Source organism: Gasterosteus aculeatus, chromosome 18, assembly GCF_964276395.1.
Source record: "Gasterosteus aculeatus chromosome 18, fGasAcu3.hap1.1, whole genome shotgun sequence".
In the NCBI taxonomy this organism is placed as follows: Eukaryota; Metazoa; Chordata; class Actinopteri; order Perciformes; family Gasterosteidae; genus Gasterosteus; species Gasterosteus aculeatus.
Genome location: NC_135706.1, coordinates 5,332,442 through 5,355,921, shown reverse-complemented (window position 1 = coordinate 5,355,921; position 23,480 = coordinate 5,332,442). Strand labels below are relative to the sequence as shown.

General features: G+C 41.8%; 1 protein-coding gene across 4 annotated transcripts in view; it reads left to right on the top strand.

Moving 5' to 3' along the window:
• fam184ab (family with sequence similarity 184 member Ab) overlaps window positions 1-23,480 on the top strand; it is a 109,556-nt gene that overhangs the window by 81,830 nt on the left and 4,246 nt on the right. For 2 of the 4 annotated variants that reach the window (XM_040160479.2, XM_078093017.1), the window contains 8 exons: window positions 1,147-1,359; window positions 4,882-5,035; window positions 6,973-7,100; window positions 12,781-12,965; window positions 15,398-15,544; window positions 20,136-20,253; window positions 20,391-20,495; window positions 21,821-22,077. In XM_040160479.2, coding sequence (XP_040016413.1) covers window positions 1,147-1,359; window positions 4,882-5,035; window positions 6,973-7,100; window positions 12,781-12,965; window positions 15,398-15,544; window positions 20,136-20,253; window positions 20,391-20,495; window positions 21,821-22,077 — 1,307 coding nt within the window. The remainder of the gene's footprint in view (window positions 1-1,146; window positions 1,360-4,881; window positions 5,036-6,972; window positions 7,101-12,780; window positions 12,966-15,397; window positions 15,545-20,135; window positions 20,254-20,390; window positions 20,496-21,820; window positions 22,078-23,480) is intronic. The other 2 variants (XM_040160480.2, XM_078093018.1) reach the window with 1 other exon arrangement.

The window sequence follows — 23,480 nt, the reverse complement described above, 5'->3', positions numbered from 1 at the left end:
CGCAGTTCGTATGTATTGTTACGAATTTGTATGTTCAAGATTTTCGTATACATTTTTACGAACAGGTTTTGGAGATCACGTTGTACTCACATGACACCCACTTGGATCACTAACAGCAACTACCCTGACACGTTTCACAGTTTGAAACCCTACCGTGGTAATACGAGAATAAAACACATTTTACCACGTTCTTGTTTTAATAAAGCTCTCCTACCCTATGACTGTATGACTTATGTCTTAGTCATAATATCATTTCCAAATTTAGGAGGCAGCTTTTGAGACCGAGCTGCATTTTTAGCTCACTGATGATTTATCTGTGTTGTGCGCAGTAATGCCATGTGTGAGTCCATTCAAAATAATGATGATAAAATCATTTATTCCAGCTACATTTCAAGAGATAGTGTTGATAAATGAATTATTTAGAGTCCAGCTTAGCTGTCACTTCGCTCCATGGGGTTAAACGGTTAGACAAGGTTATTCTCCCTGTGTGACTTTGCACCCTGTCAAGTGTTTTTCTAGACTTGAGAGGGAATCTGGGACTTCGCACCACGTCAGCACATTATAAGTCTTCCTAATAATGCATGTCGTTTTATTGAGCTTCGTCATCAAATAAGCTTCGTCCGGCATGCCGCACCAAATTGAAATACAGTATTGCCAAAGCAAGTTTCTACATGGGTACTCTTTTATACCACTAGATTTACCCAAATACTCATTATCATAAGTCGTTGAGGCGGACTGATTTGGTGACTGCAGCTTCCTCCCCAAAACGAACTTGAGTGCTACATTCATTGCACCACACCATTAGCCAGAGTTCATTATGTACTGCAGTGAACTTCACACAATTTATTCACAAAAAGTAGGAAACTTTATAGCTCGAGGCTTGAAAGAATTACAAAAATCCTAATGTGGCGAATCTTTATTGAAGCCCAAGTGATTGCCTGCCCTTTCCTCCGTTATTCTGCTGTACAAAGATGCTGCTCCTTAGAGACGGCCTAAACCTCCTTAAACTTCTGGCTCACCCATTTGCTTTCCTTTTATTAAACAAGAAAATACATAAATGTACATGGAGAGGTGTGGAAGCAGCAGCTTCTTCAACTGTCCCAGTAAGGGTCTCAACATTTTGAATTCCGTCTATTTCCTCTCTAGATCTCCCTGTTGAAGCAGAGTCTGGAGATGCAGCTGTCCCAGTCGCAGTCGTCGCTGCAGCAGCTGCAGCACCAGTTCAGCCAGGAGAGAGAGCACCTGAGGATGCAGCTGGACGAGCTGCAGACGGAGCACCAGAGACGACAGCAGCGTCTGCAGGAGATCCACTGCTGCTCCATGCAGGACATGGAGCATGCCAGGCAGAGGGACTTAAAGGTAGGAGATGGCCAACCCGTCTGTCCGTTTCGCAATGGTTCCTGGTAGGAAGAGGGGCGACGACCTGGATAGAATTGTAATAACACATCTCTCTTTGTGTATCGCTCTTTGCTGAATCATGTCATTGCTGAGTTACATGGGAGACAAGATGCTTGGACAAATTCATTGTGTCAATCGAATCTGTGAATTTGGTTGGTAATTAAACCCCCCGTGTTATGTTATTGTTATGTATAGACTCCATATCTTTGGTCAGCGCTAGCCACGTCCTTCAGCATAGCGCTGCACACGGACCCAACTCATAACAAATAACTTGCAGCTCATATGCTACGTTCACACCAAAAGCGCATAGCAAGATGGCGGTGGTGGCAGACGGAGCACCTCAACGCTAATTGGCTTTCGCCAGACAGATGAGGCCAATTTTTGCTTTGTGCCCTTGCTTCATTCGCGCAACACCATTTGCGCTGCACCTTGTGCTCCATTCACACCGCCTCCGATCCTCTCCGATTTGGATGCAGTAATTGTCTTTTGCTTCTGGGCTGAGTGGAGGTCAAGGAACGGTGTCCATTCGACGTATATTTGGAAACTTGGTCTTCGTTATTTTCCTGCAAACCAAACTGGCCGCTGTAATAAACATCCTCTCCTCCTCCACCTGATTCTTCTGACACACAAAACAGCTGGTGAACACTTCCTCTTTACACCCAAACAATTGACCACCATTTCTGTCAAACACTCTTCTTTCTTGTGTCACTGCCTTGGTTAAAAGCAGGGGAGTAAAAGGAGTGTTAAAGGCTTTATGAAGGGCTTCTCTACTTGGCGGTGTACTTAAATGTTCAGGGAGAGAAAACTCAATTATCTAGAGTGGAGGCATTAAATGGATGGTGTGTGCCTGTGTGTGTTTTTGTGTGTGTGTGTGTGTGTAGTACGTCCGAGTTGTCTTATCTGTTATCTGTTCGTGCACAGTGACATCCAGGGAGTAATAAAGTTGCTGCAAATCACAAACACATTCTCATAACTTAATTTAGATCCTTGCCTTCTTGCTAGCACAATGCTGCAAATAGAATCGGTGACTGCAGAGAGCAATTGGCTACTCATTAAAGAACATTAAAATGCTTTAATTTCCGACCATTTATTCTAAAACAGAACTGCAAATTCACATTGCAAAAATACATGTTGCTCCTTGAACATTAATTTATAAAAAAATTAAGAAAAATACAAATCAGAAAATGTAACAGGATTTGTTTTAACATCCGAAACTTGTTCTCTATACTTTATTCACAAACACACCCCCATGTTCACTTGAAGCTTATTCAACAAATTATTACCATCATTGTAGTGCAAGTTAAGTAAATGTGTACACCCCATCTAAGTACAGATAAACACAAGTTCTATGAGATGAATTTAAAGTGGGGAGGGGGGCAAATTTGTTGAATTGAAATACTCAGTGAGGGAAAACGCTCCTGCATCTGGTTGATGTTGAACACGCATTGATGACAATTCCATTCGTGAACACGTGACATTTGAAAAATAACAATATATTGGCTCACATTCTATTCTATTGGCTCGTATTTCCCGTCAACAACACAAAACACATAAACAGTGTCTCCGAGTAAACGCCTCGGAGACAATCAATCAATGTAGTTCAGGAGAAGAGAATGATTTCTTTTAATGTTTATCTAATAAAAAACAGAGGCTTGATGAATGATCAAAGTTGCAAAAAGTCCATTTATCGCTTACAAGCAGGAGTGACTTTGACTTTGTTCATAACATAACAGAATATTTTACAGGTACAATCAATCAATCAATGCGTGCAACAGGCAGGTGGACGTGGAGGTCAGGAGGTGCTCAGGGGAAAAGAAACTACTGAATCATCTACTCACAAAAATATGAATCACCTTTGTGTAATATAACAGGATGGCACGGAGGATGGTGAATAAATGGCAGCGCAGCAGTCAAAAGGCAGAGGGTGTCTTTGGAGACATTTTAATTAGTCCATCAAAGAAACAAAATAAATCACTCCGGTCATTCCAGCAGTGAGAAAAAAACCTAAACACAACACACTGTCTTCCCCTTCACTACTCCTTTCATCTTCCTTATGTAGCCCCTTGACGACATGGGGTCCAGGTGTGTCTCCTGGCACACCTGATCTTGATGAGTTTCTGACGCTCGTTTAGGTGGCCCGCCTTCTGGATTTTTCTCCCCTCCACCACTCTGCCCCTCAGCTCCTTACACAAATAATGAAAATGAGGGTCCCAACTCTCAGCCTGCGGAGGTATTTTTTATTTGTTAGAATTAGATTTAATTTAAATGATATATCTGTAAATAATTTTAGACGCAGTGGGTTCTACGGTGCAATGTTGGATTACAGAGGGCAATTTACATGATTTGATCCATTACTTAAGGAAATATGCAGATCAGCTGGCCGTTTCATAGGAACTTTAACTATTATTATCATCATTTTTTACTGTAATTGAATGTAAATGTCCCCTGATGTTATTCATCTTTAACAACTTGTGATATTCTAACAAGATGTGTTGTGTCCATGGTGACGGACAAAATATTGTGATCGACAGCACTGAAGTTAATTGATAAAAAAACAAAAAAAGTCAGAGACTTAGAAATAATAACAGTGCACAAGAACTTAATATTGCCTCCAGAAGTTACATATATAAATATCTACAGCCGGCTGAAAGCCAACTTTGCCCGAGTGATGAGCTCACCGTAATAAGACACTTCACAGGACTAACGTCGCTCTACTTGAAAGAAGCGATAGTGAATGTGTTTCCTAAGAAGTTGAACCATATTTCCAAAAAACACACAACTCAACAATGCGGCTCCCTCACACATCCACATGAGCTCTTTCTGCCAGAGTAAACGTTTGCCTGCCAGCAGTGTCATTTTAGTCTGTGTGTCTATATTTGTGTGCGTGTGTGTCAGTGTGTGTCAAGGCAGCGCTCCATTACAAATTACTAATGTCTAATGCTAATACTGTGTGTACAAGTGCTTGTCAGTTTTCTATGCTAATGTTTGTAAAGCTGGATGAAACTAACTGAACACAATTTAAAGAAACCTATCATTTGACTAAAAGGCAATTAACATTTAACTTTTGACAAAGACATTTTAGCAAATCTTGGTAGTTGATCTCACGTCTCGTTTCTCCTCTTAGCTGCTGTATGAGTACAATTGGAGTCAGTGTGATGATTGGCAGGTCCTCCTTCAGACCTGATTTAAAACGATGCTAAAACACTGCCCTTTCTCTCCCCTTTTCCCTTTTTATTTAGCATTTTTCATCTCTTTTACTTCTTTCTCCTACATCATCTCATCCTTCGACCTAAACTTTTTCATATACACATTTGACTCTTTCTCCTCCTCTCCTATACTAATATTCACTAATAATCCCTCCCACTCTCCCCCTGGCACTCCCGCTATCTGTTTTCCTCTATCTCTATTTTCATGCACCTCTTTTTGTTCCTTTCTGTTATCCTCTCTCACCCGCCCCTGACCGCTCTCTCTTCTCTCCATCAGGAGTTGGAGGAGCGTCTGCGCCATCATCACCATGCAGATCTACAGTCTCTCAGAGATTCTCACCGGCAGAGCATCGAGACACTGAAACAACAGTCGGAACAAGAGCTGCAAACACTTCGCTTTGAACTGGAGGACGAGGGCAAAGCCATGCTGGGTAGGGGCTTAGTGTGTGTGTGTGTGTGTGTGTGTGTGTGTGTGTGTGTGTGTGTGTGTGTGTGTGTGTGTGTGTGTGTGCGTGTGCGCGCGTACATAAACAACATTAACCCTCCCATGACCCTCCGGCACATTTTCCCTTTCAACAAAAAGACTTATGAATGCACAGATTTGTTTTGTTTTTGTTCAGTGTGCAGAGATTTTACAGTGGGGACTTAAAGAAGATCCAAACATCTGCTCTTTCATGTACGGAATAGGAATACAAGACTATTCTTTTGAGATGTATTAGTACACAATTCCTCTGGACAAATGCAGTTGGAATTTATAAAAGTACAGTTTAATCTTTCCTGAAAATACAAAACATTTACAACAAGAGTTAGTATACTAACCCCCCAGTTAACTATTGTTGTGTTCAAAAATGAAGAAACGCCGGACGGACAGGGGTCATCGCTGATCAAAAGGTTAAAATCAAATGTATTTAATAAAAGAGATGGCGTTGCGGTAAAAAGAACATCTCAGCTGAGGAGCCGCTGGTCTCAGCAACCAACAGGCCCCAGGTCAGTCCTTTGACCATCCCTAGTGCCCGTCTGCCGCCTCCACCAGCGAACTCGAGAACAATGGTTGCTACAGGTATTTATAACAATGCTTAAAGGTGTGAAAGTCAGTGTCCACACCTCTGGGAGTGGTCTTCTGGTGAGTTCAATGTAACTCGGGATTTCGAATGATCCTTAGTCAATATCAGTGGTTGTGCAAGTATTACATGCATGCATTCCAGTTGATTACATTACATCAAATACAATCATAACTGCATTGGTATTATTCTATTACAGTTGCAGATTTACAGTGGTTTTACAATATTGTCATTACTTTATGGATTACACAGTTTCAGAATCATGGCTGTATTCTGGTGTCACTATATGCATTTTTATTAATTTTATGAACCGGGTCGTATATTTGTTTCTAATATCCTACACTATGAATAGGAGTAGAAGAAGCATGAAGATCCTTTACTAAGTAATAGTAAACCTTGTAAAACACTCATAAACGTCCTGAAATCAATGTGTGACTTCAGTAAAAGTGCAAAGGTGAAGGCATCAAAATATACCCAATGAATGATCCATTCCAAATAGTTTTGCATTCTCCCTCTTACGAATCAATTTATTCTTTCATCTATCATGAAAACTTTGCAAGACAGCATCCTCAATTAATACATTCCTGCTTCAGGTTGGGACAATGTATGTTTGGCTTTGTGTTCTTTTGATGGTTAAATCCAGTAAATCCAATTTACTTTTTATTTGTGTTGATGAGTTTTCATATTCATCCCTTTTGATTGTTTTTTTTAATACAATAATGTGATGTGCAACAGTTAAAACATTGAGATCATTAGCAGAATGTAGTAGACCCAGTCTGAGCACACTGGTGCTGAGCTGTGATAAATGGCCTTCCATTAACCTTCATGTCGTGGTCCTAACACTGGAGAGCTGCTTCTCTCACCTCCCACACCCTTACGTCCTTTAATAACACTATTTTTACTCCTTATCCATTGCCCTCTCTCAATTTCCTCCATCCTCTCTGTGTGTGTGAATGTGTGTGTATCTGTGTCTCATGGGAGGGTAGGTTAATGTAATGAGTTCACTGCAAGAAGAACTGCAGCGGTCAGCTTTTACTACTGTATTGCTTTATTCTGACAAAATAAATGTGTCCTATTCTTCAAGTAGAGGCTAATAACTGTGTGCTTTGTCTCTATATACTTCTCTAAACCATTAGACTGTTTACAACGAAAGTTGTTCATTGGAGTGAGGATTAAATACCACTTTGGCAAAGGCATCCGAGGCACAAAAAAATATTTATTAATTTTTTAACAAAATTGCCTTTGTTTGATTGAACACTATCTCATTAAATATGTCCTTTTCTTCCTATTGCACTTTTCTCCCTCAGCCTCTCTGCGATCAGAGTTGAACCACATCCACGCATCAGCCATCGAACACCTGAGACAAAACCATCAGCAGGAGTCAGCTGTTGCCAAGGTGGAGCTGGAGAAAACCCTGGAGAACAACCGGATACAGGTAGGACACTTGGTGCACCTCTGGATCATCTGTTGGGGTGACGTAAATATAAATAAAATAAATCCAGCTACTGTAATGGTTGACTTTTTTGAATATTACATTACATAACAGGTCATTTAGCTGACGCTTTTATCCAAAGCGACTTACATTACATTTTTACCCATGGCATTTTACATTTTTGCCTGCAATTAGAGGTTAGGTATCTTGCTCAGGGACACTTCGACATGGGACATGGGGCAGCCGGGACTTGAACCACCAACCTTGCCGTTCCCAGCGCACCCTCTCTACCTCTGCGGCACGTCGCCCCAATATGAGATTATTAAATAAATCCTCAAATTGTATATTTTTATTTATTTATTGACATTTTTTTGGTTGAAGCTATAGGGCATACGATTTAATTCCTGGTTTATTTTGTGTGTTTGCAGTGAACGCCTAACAATCCAAGCAACCCTGTGTTTTGCCAGTTGAATGCTTTTATTGTGAAGAAGCAAATGTTCGGTTTCACGTGAAAAGTGAAAAAAAAAGCGATGAGGCTGACGTCTAGGAAACTGAACTGGATAACATGCTGCAGTGTTACTTGATTGAAGGCAGTTTGTATTCAGTACAGGAGTGGCGGACTTCGCCAGCAACAATGAAGAATAAAAATTGATTTGAACCTTTCAGCTGAAGATGGTTCTGAAGGGATTAGTCGATCAATAGAAAAATAATCAACATCCATTTTTTAAATCTTTCGGTAATAGACTGTTAGACCAAGCAAGTTATCTGAAACAAAAAATTTTAAATATTTCAAATTGTGAGTGTGTGTTTTTATTATTTTCCGCCATTTTAAAGACTAAACGATGAACATATTCATCGCAAATGCATCAAGTCGTTTATATGTTTAGGTATGATTCAGGTTCCTTTATTTGTTTTTAATATATGCATGTGCCAGCTGTCACACAAACATTTTATTTGCCCGTGTGCCAGCTGCAAGCTCACACACGCACACAAAACCAATGCACACACAAACACACACACCGCCCGGCAGGCTATCCTATTACCATCGTCTTGTAAATCATACTAATTAACCCCAAACACCACATCATTGCCATGTGATACAGATGTCCCAGCAGAGAAGCACAGCTGGTCGTATTCAATACCCCCCACCCCCCGTAGGTCCCTCTCATCTTTCGTTGGCAAGGCAATCAGGGTCAGTGAAAGCTAATAGTCGAGGATTACAGTCTGAACCGCCTGTCAGTCATAAATCTGCAGGAAAAGACATTTGAAACAGTTGAAACAGCACACAAGCATCTTTTATGATGCCCGAGTAGATTTACATTGTTTAGTCAAGAAAGACTCCAACCGGCTGACAGTTTATATGTAAACTTAATGAGCTTTGGTTCCCAGTGCCGGCTTCTGGCTTGGTTTTACTTTACCCTGCCCCTTTTTTTTGAAAGATAACATTTTGGGCTGAGCTTAATTTGGCGCAGCAGAGAATTTGACATCAAATGCGATGACAGCGAGAGAGACGGGATGAGATGCAGCGAAGGATTTGAATTGGGAACCATCTCTGTGTCTCTGGCAGGAAAGATCACTGTTTGGCCGCCCTGATTTGAAAGAGGCTTTGTCCTTTCTGTCCTTTCGCCATCTGCTGTTGCCTCCCTTTGCTTTAAAATAATCCATCAGATTTGACGAGACAAACTGATCCACCTGGTGAATTTTCCTTTGAGGGTAGAATACTGTGCCTCAGAGAATTTGTGTTTACATTCAATGATAGCTGTGCAGGAGCTCTACAGGCTCATAAACATAGAGATGTCATCAGAGGTCAGTTGCAAGCAATCGTCCTGCTGTGTTAAATAATGTTTTCATTTGACCAATTGCTTAACAAACATCAGCGTGGGAGAAAGCTGATGAAGTACAGTGTTTAACATATTTATCTCATTGGCAAAGGTTTGGTTTCACAAAGAAATTGCAGTTCTTTCTGTGGTATAACAAACACAATAGAAATATCCATTTAATATAACCCTGTATTATTAAATGGTAAATGGTCTGTACTATAGCGCTTTTCTAGTGTTCCGACCACTCAAAGTGATTTAACACTACATGACATCATTCACCCATTCACACCCATTCATACACTGATGACAGGAGAACCATACACAGTGACACCTGCCCATCAGTAACTACCATTCACACACTGTAGTCGCAGCTACAGGAGCAATGTTGGGTTAAGTATCTTGCCCAAGGACACAACGACATGCGGGTTAGCAGAGCCGGGGATCGAACCGACAACCCTCTGATTGGAGGACGATCGTGCTCCCCACTCACCCACAGTCGCCCACATTAACAGGTTTAATTTTTAGGTTTAAGTTTTTTGCATCTTAACTGATCCATCCTTTTATGAGAATATTCCCTGTTAATATGGCTGGTTCATTTATTGACCTGAATAGATGCAGAGGATGCGGCAGTGCTTGTGTCAGTCCTGAGCAGTGGCTGCTGTCTCTCATCCTCAACAACGAATGAGCCCATAGAAAAGAAACGCTCAAAGTGTGTCACGTGAACTCTGACCTCAACCAGTGAGAAGAGCCCATAGAAAAAAAAGATGCTAATAGTGATGGTGAACAAACCAAAACGAGAGATGAGTTAAATAGTGAGTTAAGTTTGTAGTCTTTTATTCAACATTCTGCGATACACCTTTCAGCCGCATGGGAGGCCTGAATGTTTGTATTTTTCGGATGATTATGTTTGTCTAACTGACAACATTTCCAACACGTCTGCAAAATGGCTTGTTTATTCAATATGTAGGAGATATTGTTAAAATGGCGGTTGGTTGACATGCAACATTACAAATATCCATTAAAACAAACAACAGTAATCACAATCTTAATCTAATACAATTTTTGAAGTATTTATAAAAAGTGCAGCTAATTATATAATATACAATCCGTCAGCCTGGAATACCCACCATGAAATGCCCAGCCATCATCTTTGATACATTTTTCCACTTTCAGTTAGATGCAGGAGATTTGGCCGGCTAGTTTCCTCTCGCCTGATGAATATCTTTTTCTTTTTCAAAGACCTGAAAATGAGAAAATAGAAAGGGTGGCAGACTAAAAATGATGGTGCCCATTTATTCCTGTGGAGAAGAATAGAGATTAGAAAGATACAGTGTGCAATGAACATTGAACAGATGAATAAGCTGTAATATAATGAGAACACATTTTCCATTTTCTTTTTTTCCTTTCTTTTACTCTTATCATCTTTTGGGTTGGGGTTTTGTTGCCCATGTGCCTTTTGTCTCTGAGAGAGAGAGAGAGAGAGGGAGAGTGAAATCAGTAAATAAGTCATTAAAAGATCTAACTGCCCTGTCCCCATTGTGTTTAATTGCGCCGCTAGGTTTATGGAAAGCGAAAAATCAGCCAATGACATTAAATTAAGATGTTGAGGGAGACTCAGATGGAGACAGATAGTGAGGCAGGAGGTTGTGACCATGAGGCGATTACACGAGATTATGGCTCTTGTATATGTGAACACAGTCCTTGGAATAAGTTGTTATAAATTGGGAAGTTTCATGGAAAAAGTGGGGAATCATTAGTGAGCAATAACGTGACAATATTCTGATTCTGGTGGAGTTAAGTGGCCCTCTTCTGGGAGTCTTCAGATCACGTCTTTGCCTCTTGATTGAAGTCTCTAATCACAATGATCAATTTAGTAAACAAGGCTGGCGCTGCTACCCGCTACAGGATAGGGTGTTAACAAATATACCACCACTGACAACAAAGATGCTATTTACAGATGAAAAGGATCAATATCTCTTAAGTCCTTGGACCTCCATGATGTCATAATTTTGGGTTTGCTGTTGTCCTTGGTATTCTCATGGTGATGTCGGTGCTGTCGTCTTAAGGCCTCAAGAAAGTCAGTCGGTGGCTCTGAGTCCGACTGGACATTTTAATTCCAGTCACATTTGTCTAGTATAATTTTCCAAAGAATGTTCAGTTATTTCGTAGTACTTTACACTCCACCTATACTCCACCTTTGCTTTGACCCAGCGGCTGTCATCTCCTTGTATCAGTAGCTGTGGTCAACCATGTGAACAAACGATGCCGCCATCTAACCCAAATCCATGGTGCGGATTCCATCGACTGATAGCATACTTAAATCAGCCAGCACTGATGTTTTAAGAAGCTTTAAAAAACGTCATTTCACATCAGCTCTTGTGAAGTAGTGAGTCATATCCCGAATAAAATTGATTCATTGTTACGTCAGGTGGGTTCCGTGTTTGATTGAAACTCATTGTTTGGTCGCAACCCTGTTGACAAAGATGACTTGTTCCTCTTCTCGCATCACACATATCACAGTGACATCTGGTGTCCCTGTAGGGCTGAGAAGAAAAGAGCAGCTCTCCGGGGGCGTTGTGAGTAATTCGGGTAGTCGGTTCCATCGGAGATGTGGAGAACAATGTTGTGACAGAGAACCTTTTCCACGTGAGCCGGTTCTTGCTTGTTTTACAAGGTGCATTACACGCCTGCACAGCCACGCTCGCACTTTACACACAACTTATCTTTATACAATTGGAAGGCAGCACTGCTCTAGCTCAGCCTTTTCTAAGGAGGGCCTTAAGTAATGAAGTTAGGTGTCATTCATACTTTGATTCATGAAGGAACGGTTCTGGACCACACGTGTGTGTTTCACTTTTCAGTGAGTGATAATAATTATTACCGTTCACTGTCGCTTCATTCATTAACACTCATTGTCAGTTTGGCAGCATTTAATAGCCAGGACCTTTGGCTCACTTACTGTAGATTAATAATCTCATTTATTTAGGAGCCAAGTTTGTGTTGTCAATTACAAAGCGCATATCCCTGATTAAACGTCTTGCATACTCTTTCAGACAGTTGCGGTTCATTTCCTCGGTTGAGGAGGTCATGTTTTAGGTTTGGTTTGTTTGTTTAGTTGTCCGAGTGATTACTGCCGTTTTGTCAAACTTGGTGAAAGGTTGTAGTATAAGAAGAAGCCATTACGCTTTGGAGCGGATCCAAACTCACGGCAGATACAGTTATCATTATTATTCCCTTTGGTGAACATTGTCAAATTGGCAATGCCCTTTCTTGGTAGCCTTTTAGGTTGTTGTGTTTCATAATATCTACTTGTATTATGAACACAGTCCTTGGAATAAATTGTTATAAATTGGGAACTTTCATGGAAGACAGAAATCCAAATCCCTGTTCACCAACTTAAATCAATCTTCGCACTGAAGTGTAACTTTTGTTCAAACTATTTTCAGAAAGATTTCCTCCTACGTAAGTCATTTCTTTTGTACGCCTGCATTCACATAAATAAAAACATTTCACTGAAAATATGGTACATTTACCAAGAAACCAAAATAAGATTCTTTTTAGAAGCAGTCAGTCAGTCATCAGTCTATCAGTCTTCTTATGTATTTAGTTTATTATCTTAGTAGGTAGTTTTGCCTCATCTAGCTACCTGTTACTAAATTAAGACATGCGGTGCCTCTCAGTTCATGTAGATGAACACACACGACTTTGGACTGTGAAAAATTAGAAAGGTAAACGCCCGTGTCTGTGGATTTTCCTTTCGTAACCAGAAAGTAATTACAAATCATTGGAGCGTATAACAGTATGGGAGGTCAACTCATTAAACCATGAAACCGAACACGGATTTGTTTTCTTTGCGTTTCTAGGAGCGAGAGCTGTTGGGCAGGATCACCGAGCTGCAGGAGGAGGTCTCCAGGAGGAAGAACCACATCGCTCAGCTGGACCACCAGATCCACACACTCAACGAAAATATCAGCACTCTGACTAAAGAGCTGGAGCTCAAGGGCAAGGAGGTGCTCAAGATCCGTAGCGAAGCCAATCAGCAGATCAGGTATGACTCAACACTGAGACACAACACAGTGTTGTAATGAAAGCCTTCAGCTCAGAGGAAAAGAAGATATTTTGATGACAAGACCAAATTGCAACATGCTCCTTTTGTTTTCTATGTATGTTCATTTGAAGTCATTGCAATTGGAAATACAGATTGGAGTGAATAATGCTATGGTGCGTTTATGTGAAATAATTTATTTCAGGAAAGTGACTTGTTGTGTGACTAGTCTTCATATCCTTTCAAAAACCAGCACCAACAGACATATCCTTCTTATCCATGTCTGATACACGAGGCATCTTCAGCCATAGTCTGAAATATTCATGTTCACACAGTTGGAGTAATACTAAACCTGTGTGTTCACAATGCAGTTTAATCGTAATAGCCTGTAACCTGGCAACCAAGCTGTTGAACATTTTTCCCCTTGAATTTAGAGTGGTGGTCCTTGAGTTTCCTTGTTTGAGCGTGGGTGAAATGTTGTTTTTAAAGTCTTACTCCACCATTTTTATCACTGGTCAGTGTGTTTGATATCCTGCACACGTCATAGGTATTACCAGAAAGGGTTCTCCACTCCATAAAAACTCCCACAACACACTTGATTCTTCTTTAGGGGTTAGAAAATGTAAACAGACCTTGGTAAACAGTTTCAGGCCAGCAGAGAAATTATATTTTCTTATGTTTTCAGTTTTTAATACAGTGTTTGCTCACCTCATGCTTTTTTGGATTATTATTTTCCATATTTTTTGTCTTTATTGGATTATTGTTTTGGATAAGTTTGAGTCTGCGATTCTAGTTATTCTTCTTTGGGAAATACTCATACTATCTCTTTCTTTGTCTAAAAGAAATAACACCACTTTTGTGTTTGTACCTTAAGTACAGAACTGGAGCTCAGAGGTGTTTGCCTGAGCTGAGCATAAATAGCAGACGTGCTGGCTTTGCTGTGAAACGTTATCCACACCAAATCGTTTTCAGCAGGTGAATTCTAGATGTGCACTGTTTGCACATCTAGAACTCTTTGCACCCGCTGTTCACTAAAATGACTTCAGGTGAATCGGTGAATTGGACCAGCAACACAGAAAACAAAAATAAATACATCATCATTGACATCATTTCAGGATGGTTTGCCGACCTTTTTTTGTCATGTGGGTTGTGGTGCGGGACCCAAGAGTAGAAATGGTTTAATAGTCTTTATTAGCACGAACCAGGGGCTATGAGGAGCAGGCTGGAGGAATGGCCGAGAAAAAGAAAGCACAAGAGAGAAAAAGAAAAGCCCGGATAAGGAACCCCCCCCCGAGCAGTGTCAGGAGCAATTGATTAGTGAAGTTTGTTTAGGGTAAAAGAAAAAGTGGAATCTATAATCATGTTTTTCACTGGAGCACTATTAATGTTTTTAAAGTGCCATGTGGCTAATATGGCCGAGCTACTCGTATATGTTCTACACGTGAGTTTGTTTGATGACTGCTCCCACGGTGCCTTACCCATTTATTGCTTCATGTGTTGCTGGTCCTTCATATATATGCGTCCTCTCTCTCTCTCTCTCTCTCTCTCTCTCTCTCTCTCTCTCTCTCTCTCTCTCTCTCTCTCTGCTTCCGTTATGTAACTCCCCATCTGAATCCTGGTCACAGGGCTAAAAATAGGCCGATAAATAAATAAAGAGGAAGCAGGGAGAGATAATATGTGCGGCCCTCGGGGAGCCCCGTCAGAGTGAGAGGCGGACAGACATCCTCCTTCAACCCTCACATCCCTTTCCTTTCATCAGCCTTTTTTTCATTTAATTACTATCCTCTTTTATTCCCATTTCCCATCCTCCTTTCTTTTTGCTCCTTTTCCTCCCGTAGTGAAACCCTCTAGTTGTGCAAACCGAACATTTCTGGATAAGATTGGTCATTTACTAAATTTAGTTTTACATTCATTTGTACACTAGTGACTGACAGACCATATTTATGTTTGTGTGCATTTTCATATTATCGTATCTGCGGTCATTTTGTACGTACATTCATAGTACAAAAGGTTTGTTATACTTCAACCACTAAGGGACTTACTTACTCTATCCTAATGTTTGAGTTGACTGTAACTGGTACGGCTTCATTCAAGCAGCTTCATGAAAAGGAAGGATGGTTTAGTGTTGGTATGTTGATATTTTCTTTCTTTCAACCCATGGCACATAACAGCCATGGTCACCAAAGATGTGTCAGAGCTCAATTTTCTATTTGATGGTACTTATATTTCACAAAGTAAAGTCTTAATAGAGCTACATTTATCGGTTCTGTTACTAGTTTCTTTAACAGAAAATGCAATTGTATAATCTGTAAATAATTAAATAAATGGAACACTATGAATTGCTGTTGATTTAACTTACAGTGTATAACTTCTAAAAATGGGGTCCACCTCAGTGAAACTGAGTGACACTTAACCCTCCGCTCTCTTTTCCACAGAGCTCATGAACAAGAGTTGACGAAGAGGCACGAGAGAGAGCTCACTGAAATGAGCGTTGTCCACAGCAGAGAGACGCAGAACATGCTGTCAGACTTCAACAAGGCACAGGAAGTGCTCAAGGACAAGATCTCCGCCCTTCAGATACTGTATGTACACACTGTAAACACACTGTGTGCTTGTGCGGTCTTCAGACCACTGTGCATCAATGAGGGGCACGGACGAGTGACACTTGCGTCATTGTTAAATCATGATTACTGTGTGCAGCAGTCAAACTATTCGTCCTAGATCCAATTGAGCACATCAAATGTGAGAAAAAAGACGTCATCTTTTCCACTCGTCAGTGATCTTACGCAATCACGGCATCATGTGAAAATGTCTCCATGAAATCAAGGGTTTAAGAAAGAGAAACACAAATGCATACGTTGCTTCGAGCTCCTGAATCCATAGTCATGTGGGGGAATGTGCCTTTATTTTGCTAAAACTGTGCACACTTGTTTGACAAGTGTTTTGCAACTTGATACCTGATTTGTATCAAAACCTTTCCTTTTAGGAGTAAAGGTAAGTGTCAGTTTCATACGCTGTATTTTCTCTGAGTCAACATGATGTGCGTCAACATGGTTGCGTCACATAAACTGTAAGAACTGCCAAGCCTGCCGGACATTTTGCTTTTCACATGGCTTGAGCGGGGTCTGATGTGTTTTTTGGTAGTTGATGACCAAAAAACAAAAATGGATTTAACTGTTCAAATGTGTTATTATGTTGCCCCAACTTCTATTTAAAGATAGCTGTCTGAAAGCCCTTAACGGCAGGGAACTGAAATCTTTTTATTGCCCTCTTCAAAGCCACCCTTTACTTTGAAGAACACGGGAATCGCTCCTCTGCCGCTGTCTCGACCGGTTACTCTGGTGTTGATGTGGGAGTTTCCCATCCACACAAACCTGTCCTATCTTATCCAGGGCAGAACATTGCTTCCATGCCGGTACTCCTGTCTGCTTCTGAAAACTCTGAGCACGTCAGCCACTATCTAAGTTATTGTATTATAAACGTAGCAAAAGCCCTAGTGCAGAGACCCAGGTCAGGTCCCTGGAGAACATTCATTTTCACCTGTCCTTGGTGTCATTGGCTCTGGCTGTACTGCGTTGTTGATTTGACGGTTTTGCGTGTCTGATTTGCTTCATTGACACAACCCTGCCTAAAGAGCTCCCTTTTAACCCTCATCACTTCAGTAATGAATGCATTTTATAATGGTAATGGTTTCATTATATACTGAATATTTTGGGCATGAATAGTGTGTTATCATGACGCATGCCAGGAGGTTATTGTTTAGGATTTCACTCCCCTGGTGAGGTCATTTTCAGTGGTTGAGAAATAGAACATTGGAATTATTCACTTTTGAAAAAAGAAAAGCTCAGCTGTTTGGCAAAATGTATTCTGCCAAATGAAGTAACTTCCGTTGACAGATCAAAAATCCTTCGGCGTAGGCCTCGCAGGGATCAAAGATCGAAGTTATATAAGTATGGAATAAAGATCAAGAATGTTTAGCTCAGTAAGTAAAGAAGACAATCATTTTTTTACTGAATACGTAGAAGTGAATTTATATTATTGATGACATGCAGTGGGAGTGTAGGAAGTGATGAAGCAAATGCTGCAATGTATCGATAGAAGGGAAGAACACAAGAGAAAGCTGTGGGGATGCAGCACGTTGAGCAAAAGAGTGTGCATGAGATGTGACGTTGCTGTGAATCTCTGAATGCCGGTGCATTCAGAGCAGAGGATGGATGGAGAAAGAAATGAAGAAAGGAGTTGAAAGGTACATTTTGCCGCTGGGCAGTGGAGGATGTCGGGTCAGAAGGGAAATTAACCAAACCTCAAGAGAAAACAATAGTTTCTGAGATGGAGAGAAGAACATTGATATAAAAGAGAATAAGATTTTTTAAAAAGAAATGGCATATGGAAAACTCTTGTGGGTGTGTGTTGGATTCAGAAGACGTGCGGCCAGCTAACATCCTCATCAGAGCTGACCTCCTTTTACTTTGAGTCAGCCGGGAGCAAAGCGCCACCTGCCTGACCAAAGAGGACGTGCATCTATTCAGAGCATGTTTGCTGGGAAATATTAACATCTATAAAAAAAATCCATATTAAGACTTAATTAAGACTGTTACTACACAAACACTAATGCACAATATCTATTTATATAGAGGGTGTGACGTACAATGGACAATTAGAGACCTAAAAACACAAACGTAAAAAAGAAAATAATCCACAAAATTTGACAAGGAAAGTCAGGAATCCATTGGCTCATTTAGCACACCCCTGTCATAGATAGATAACACCATTAGAGCAGTGCAGAGTGCAAATTTCACACCTCTGCCAGGTGTGTATTTTACAAATGAATACAACCCAAAATTGTGATCGAGACATTCATGTCTCCCTCTGGACATATTGCAATTACTTTGTTCAGGACTTAACTTTTCATTACGCATCATTATCATATGTAACATAAAGGCTTAAGGCTCCAGTCCTGGCTCCGCGGCTCGTTCCCCCGAATCCTCCAGTCCCGGCTCCCCGGCTCGTTCCCCCAAATCCTCCAGTCCTGGCTCCCCGACTCGCTCCCCCGACTCCCCCTGTCCCGGCTCGTTCCCCCGACTCACACAGCTAAAACTAGGATAACCAATAGCTACAGGGGCTGTTCAGTGTTACAGGGCTACTGCACGTGGATTTTTGCCTGACACAATGTGACTGATGTTTAGTGTTGATCAGAGTGATGGCAAGCTGCAAGAAAGACTGGATGCGTCTGGTTGTTTTAGCGTACAGTGGTCTGTGGCTCCATAGTGGATGGAACGGGTAGTTTCCTGGGGGAGGGGGGGTCGCCATGAATGAGTCCTGAAAAGGAAGCCAGGAAGCACCGAAGTAAATTTATTTTGATACAGACAATTTCTGCAAGTCAAGTAGATCAACAAGACAGAATTCTTAAAAGACAGCTAGGAATTGAGCTGCAGTATAAGGGAGAGTGTCCACAAAGCATTTACACCGGCAGGGCCTTTCTGAGAAGGACGGAGATCAGTGCTCAATGAGAGTGCTCGGACCCCCTGATGCTCCCTGTATGTCGCATACCTAGTTCCTGCCAGGCGCAGACACTGGGTCAGCAGCAAAGGAGGCTCTGATGCTCAGGCCACCCACAAAATGACCCGTCTCACGGGAGCAGCCCGATAAATTGTCTGTCGGGGGGACAGACGGACCAGCACAACGGCAGACAGTTCATCTGATGGAAAGTGCAGATCAGCGTGTATCTGTATCACTGAGCGGGGAGCTAGAATGGCTGCTCCTGTCCAGCACCATTCACTCCTTTGGCAGAGCTTGGTTTATCTGGAAGACAAGCTGTCACGGCGCCTGGCCTTTACAAGAGTGCGACTTCAACCTGTGGCATAAATGTCACACAGACCCCCCCCCCCCCTCAGCCGCTTGGGATGTGACGGTGTGGGAGGTAGAAGGCTGTTCAGCTCACTGTCACATAAAGAATCGGTGAAACAGCTGAACATGCTGGGAAAACGCTCTGCGGCCCTCCAGAAATGTAGTTCCATGATTCGTTTTCAATTTTACGTTTGTTTGTTTATTTTTGTTTAAACAAACAAGTCATTTTCTTGCTATTATTGTTGCCCCTTCAAGGATCAGCTCGTCTGCTCAGCGATCTTTAGCGGTTGTTGCGTTTGGGTAAAATGGAGTGTGAAAAGAGCCTGAGGGAGGATTTCTCGGAAAAAACCCTTTAAAAAATGACTTTGGGATAGTAACTCATAACACTGCTTGGACGGTGAGGGGAGAAGATTGCAGGAAAGGGAAGAAACTGGCGATAATCACTGTCTTATTGATCAAAAGCTAATGAAAAAGTAAAGTACGTTCTCTCATCTTTTTACTCCCTGTAGTACCTTTTTATTCCATTCTCTCGTAAATTGTCCTTATAACACACCCACACAGTCCAGCTGGCTCCTACTCTTTTTAGATGTGTAGTTAAAAGTTAATGTTCAATACATTGATGATGGACTCTTCTCTCAGGATGAGTGTCTTTGCACAGGTGGTGGATATTCAGATCCTGTACTTATACCACACTGTAAAAGTACTCCACTAGGAGTGAAAGTCCTGCATTCAAAATGGTACTGCAGAATGTGTATGTGAGTGTTATCAACTAAAAGTATGAAAAGCGAAAGTACTGTGCAGTGAGACATGTCAGTATTTTACTGTTAAATATTGTGTTTTGGGATATACAGTATATTACTGCTGCGTTCATGTCTGTTGCATTATACTGCTGTAGATGTTTCAGATCCTTTATATACTTTTGGCTGGTTTAATCATCATCATGTATTTGTAGCATCGTTAAAATATAAAAATAACTTCTTGAGCTCAGAAAAGCCCGTTTTCAGCTTCGTGCCGATGCCTTTTTTAGCTGATCCAAGAGGCTCTTTAGAGTTTATTTAGCTTATGCTTCATCCCTCAGCTTATTACAAACATTGAAATGATTCTTTTTTTCACATATTTTCACCAGGCAGTAAGGGTATGAAATATTAAAATCTGAAAAGTAAAGCTGTCAGATAAATTCAGTGCAGTCAAAAAAGGGCCTCTGAGATTCAGGCAGCTGAAGAACAAGCACCAACTCCAACTTGGGCTTAAGTACACTTCTTAAATAAAATGTACGTTGTTCAGTAAGTCTCTCAGTCTCACAACATTTCTGGTCCTGTCTCGCAGGCTGGAAGGAACCGAGGACAAGTTCAGGAACAGGGAGAGTCGCCAGGAGGACCTGCAGGTCATCGCTGAGCTGAAGGACATGGTGTCTGAGAGAGAATCTCTCGTCAAGAAACTGGTGGTAGGTGTCCGCGGATAGAGTTGTGTGCGCTGCGTACACAGGAGGAGTCCTCTACCTCCTGGAGCTTCTCCGTCTCCTTTTCAATGTCCCTAAAGTCTTCCGTCAGCTGACATGTTTTGATCGTTTTTCTCCTGCAGGACGATAAGAAGTTCTACCAGCTGGAACTCGTCAACCGGGAGACCAACTTCAACAAAGTGTTCAACGCCAGTCCTAACGTAGGAGTCATCAACCCGCTCATTAAGGTAGACCCTGCGGTCCTGTTGGACGCCACTCACACACACGTGGGGCGATGGGGGGGTGTCCCTCATGAGCCGGCTTCATCTTAGCACATAGCGGAGAGCAGATCCACCCCCCCTCCTTTTCTATCAATCAGTGCGGACTGATCGAGGACAGTCAGTGCTGATGTTTTGGTAGGTATCGTTGCATTGTGGTAACCATGGTAATTTACAAATATTTAAGCGCTGGAACAAATGAGACCATTTTGAGGCGGCTGTCAGCCTTCACGTGAAGGTTTCAAGGCCGAGCAGGAAAAGTTGTACTGCACCACTTTGTGCCACAGAGGGACATTTTTACACGGCAAAAGACACCATCTTGAAGTTCACAACAAATGGCAGAAGGTAAAAGGGTGATGAAAAAGAAAAATGTATTTGAACAAGTTTATTTTTTTCCAACACAGCCCAGAAGAATGATGACAGAAAACCAAACGATTAATAGGAAATGTGGAGGGGTTTTTCAGGTGTGATCATGGAGGCCAACAGTCGAGCCTCCCATGGTCTCATTTCATTACAGACATCAAACGAAAGTGTCCAAGTCCATGCTCCGCCAAAATATATCACACTGGATTCATCAGATATAACTATTTACTCTTTGTTGAAGTGAAAAGAAAGGGAATCTCCTGAAGTTAAATGACCAAAATGTGTGTCCATGCAGGATCCCATTGCTCATAATGAGAAATGTGTTTTCAGGGCTTTATGGTCCCAGTGCTCATGGAAAACACCATATCTCATTCCCAGCTGTACATCTGAGTTGAATGGTCCCCATTGCATGATCAGTATCTATCTGTTATCGTCATCTCTCGGGTTCTATAACTTCCAGTAGTTTTGTACCTGTCACAAGTATTTTTTCCCCCCCGTATCTGTATATGTGTATGTTTGTGTGTTCACTGTTTCTTCCACTGGATTCGATTGTTCTCCCTGACTTTTTTCCTCCAGCTCTCCTTTGCTTTCCAAGCCATTTATTAGTGTGAGACGTGTTCTGCTTCAGCTCATCTGAACTTCCATTCTGTTCAAAGCGACTGCTGCTTCTAAGACTGTTGCTGAGCGATGCCAGTCTTCAGATTGATCCATTCGCTCTGCTTTCGATCGACCTTTAGATAGGATCGAGTTAGCACGCTGCTCTCTTCCTGTCTCTGTCGCTGGATGGACTGTTCCGACCTTCGGAGCTCTCCCTGTTCTCCATCTCCCCTCCATTTCTTCTTATCTTTTCTTATTATTTGCTTTTTTAACTTCCTGATTGCTCGTTTTTTGACTCCCGTGCCCCCTCTTTGCTTTTTTTTTTGTCTGTGTAGCAAAAGAAAAAGATTGAGAAAACAGCAGCCAGCCGATTCAGCAGCTCTCCTAATGTCAGGGCTCTGGAGGCAGCCGGTATGGGTGTGGGCGTGGCAGGTTCAGGAAGTGGGCAGCCCCCACTGCCCCCACCCCCGCCCCCAGCCCAGCCCAGCCGCCTAGAGCCCATCCCCAACTCCCCCCTCCACCATCTTGAACTCAACTCCAACAAACCTCTTCCCCCGCCGACCCCTCCCACCGAACCCAAGAAATTCATGAGGTGAGACCTTTTCAGCCCCGACGGGCAGCAGCTGGTCAATCCACGCATCAATCATCCAATCACAGGCCGCAGCTTAATTGGAAAATTCTGCTGGTTGAAGTGGTTAAAACGCACTTTTAATGAGGTGGCTCGTAGCCTGAGTTGAACCTTGAATGTAGTATTTGTATTCGTAAGGCCTTGGTAAAAAACACCAGGACTCTTGAAAAGAAACAGTGGGACAAGAACTGGTGTTTAACATTTCCATCCTCTCCTGCCAAGTCTGGCCTTTTCATAAACCATAAGGAGCATGAGATCATTGCCATCACAAGCTGCAGAGTGTAAAACAGTCTTAAGGTGCTGTGGCTACGCCCAATTGTACAAACGCAGCTTTGGAAACGACATCTGACTTTAAACTGTTTGTTTAAAAACAAAACCAGTGAAATGATATGCGCTTAAAGGTGAACTCCATGACGTGCTAAAATATCTGAGACAAAAGTGGAAACAACATTGTATTACAGTGTAGAAGTGGCCACCAAAACAGATCAAGAAAGAGCTGCCAACATTAAACTAGCAGCATCCAGGGCCAGAGGGGAAATAAAACACAGTAGATGTGCTACTTGTGAGCATTAAAAGGTCTTGGACAGCCCACACTGCATTCTCATACAACTACAACTATTCTGCAATGTGGTTGGGTGGTGTGGCTTAGATCAACGTAGGTTAAAGTATGTCAGACTCTACAGGGACAAAAAGTATTTGATTAATCAAAAACCAACACAATAAACGAAAAAGAAAGTTCCTCTCGACACATAATTGACAACGGCGTTTTTACTGTGTGGAAGACCACTTGATTGAGGAAGTGATGCTGGTTTGCTGCCATGGTTACTAAGCTAGTCAGCGATCTAACAGCTGCATGTCGCAGTAGAGCAGATAAACAGCGTTTCTCCACGTACCCTGTTCATGTTCTCTGAGCAATGATTGGATAATTGACCTTGAAGTTGGGCGCCATTTACACTGAGACACATTGGCAGCTCCGCAGGACTTTGAACAGAAGAGGTGAACATTTAGGAAGGACGTGAGCACAAGAGTCCCGACTGAAGCTTCAAAGAATGGCCTTGGAATGCAAAAGGGCCAGCATGTCTGTATTTGTTCGTCTTCCCACTTGTCCGTCAGTCCGAACATGTTTACTGTGTGCATGTTAACAGGTTCCTTTTTTTCTGTTCGGGAAGTTGTACAACTTGCTGTTAGTATCCGTTGTGGCTTTTTCGTTGAGCATTTTGCAATTCTTCATCTTCATCTATATTTCAGCATGCCCTTTTTTCTCCTTAACTCAGCAGGAGGTTTTGTATGAAGTCAATATTCTTGCCACAGGAGTTTATAATGAAGTAGATATTGTCTTCTATCGTGGGCCGTCTCCTTTGTGTGTG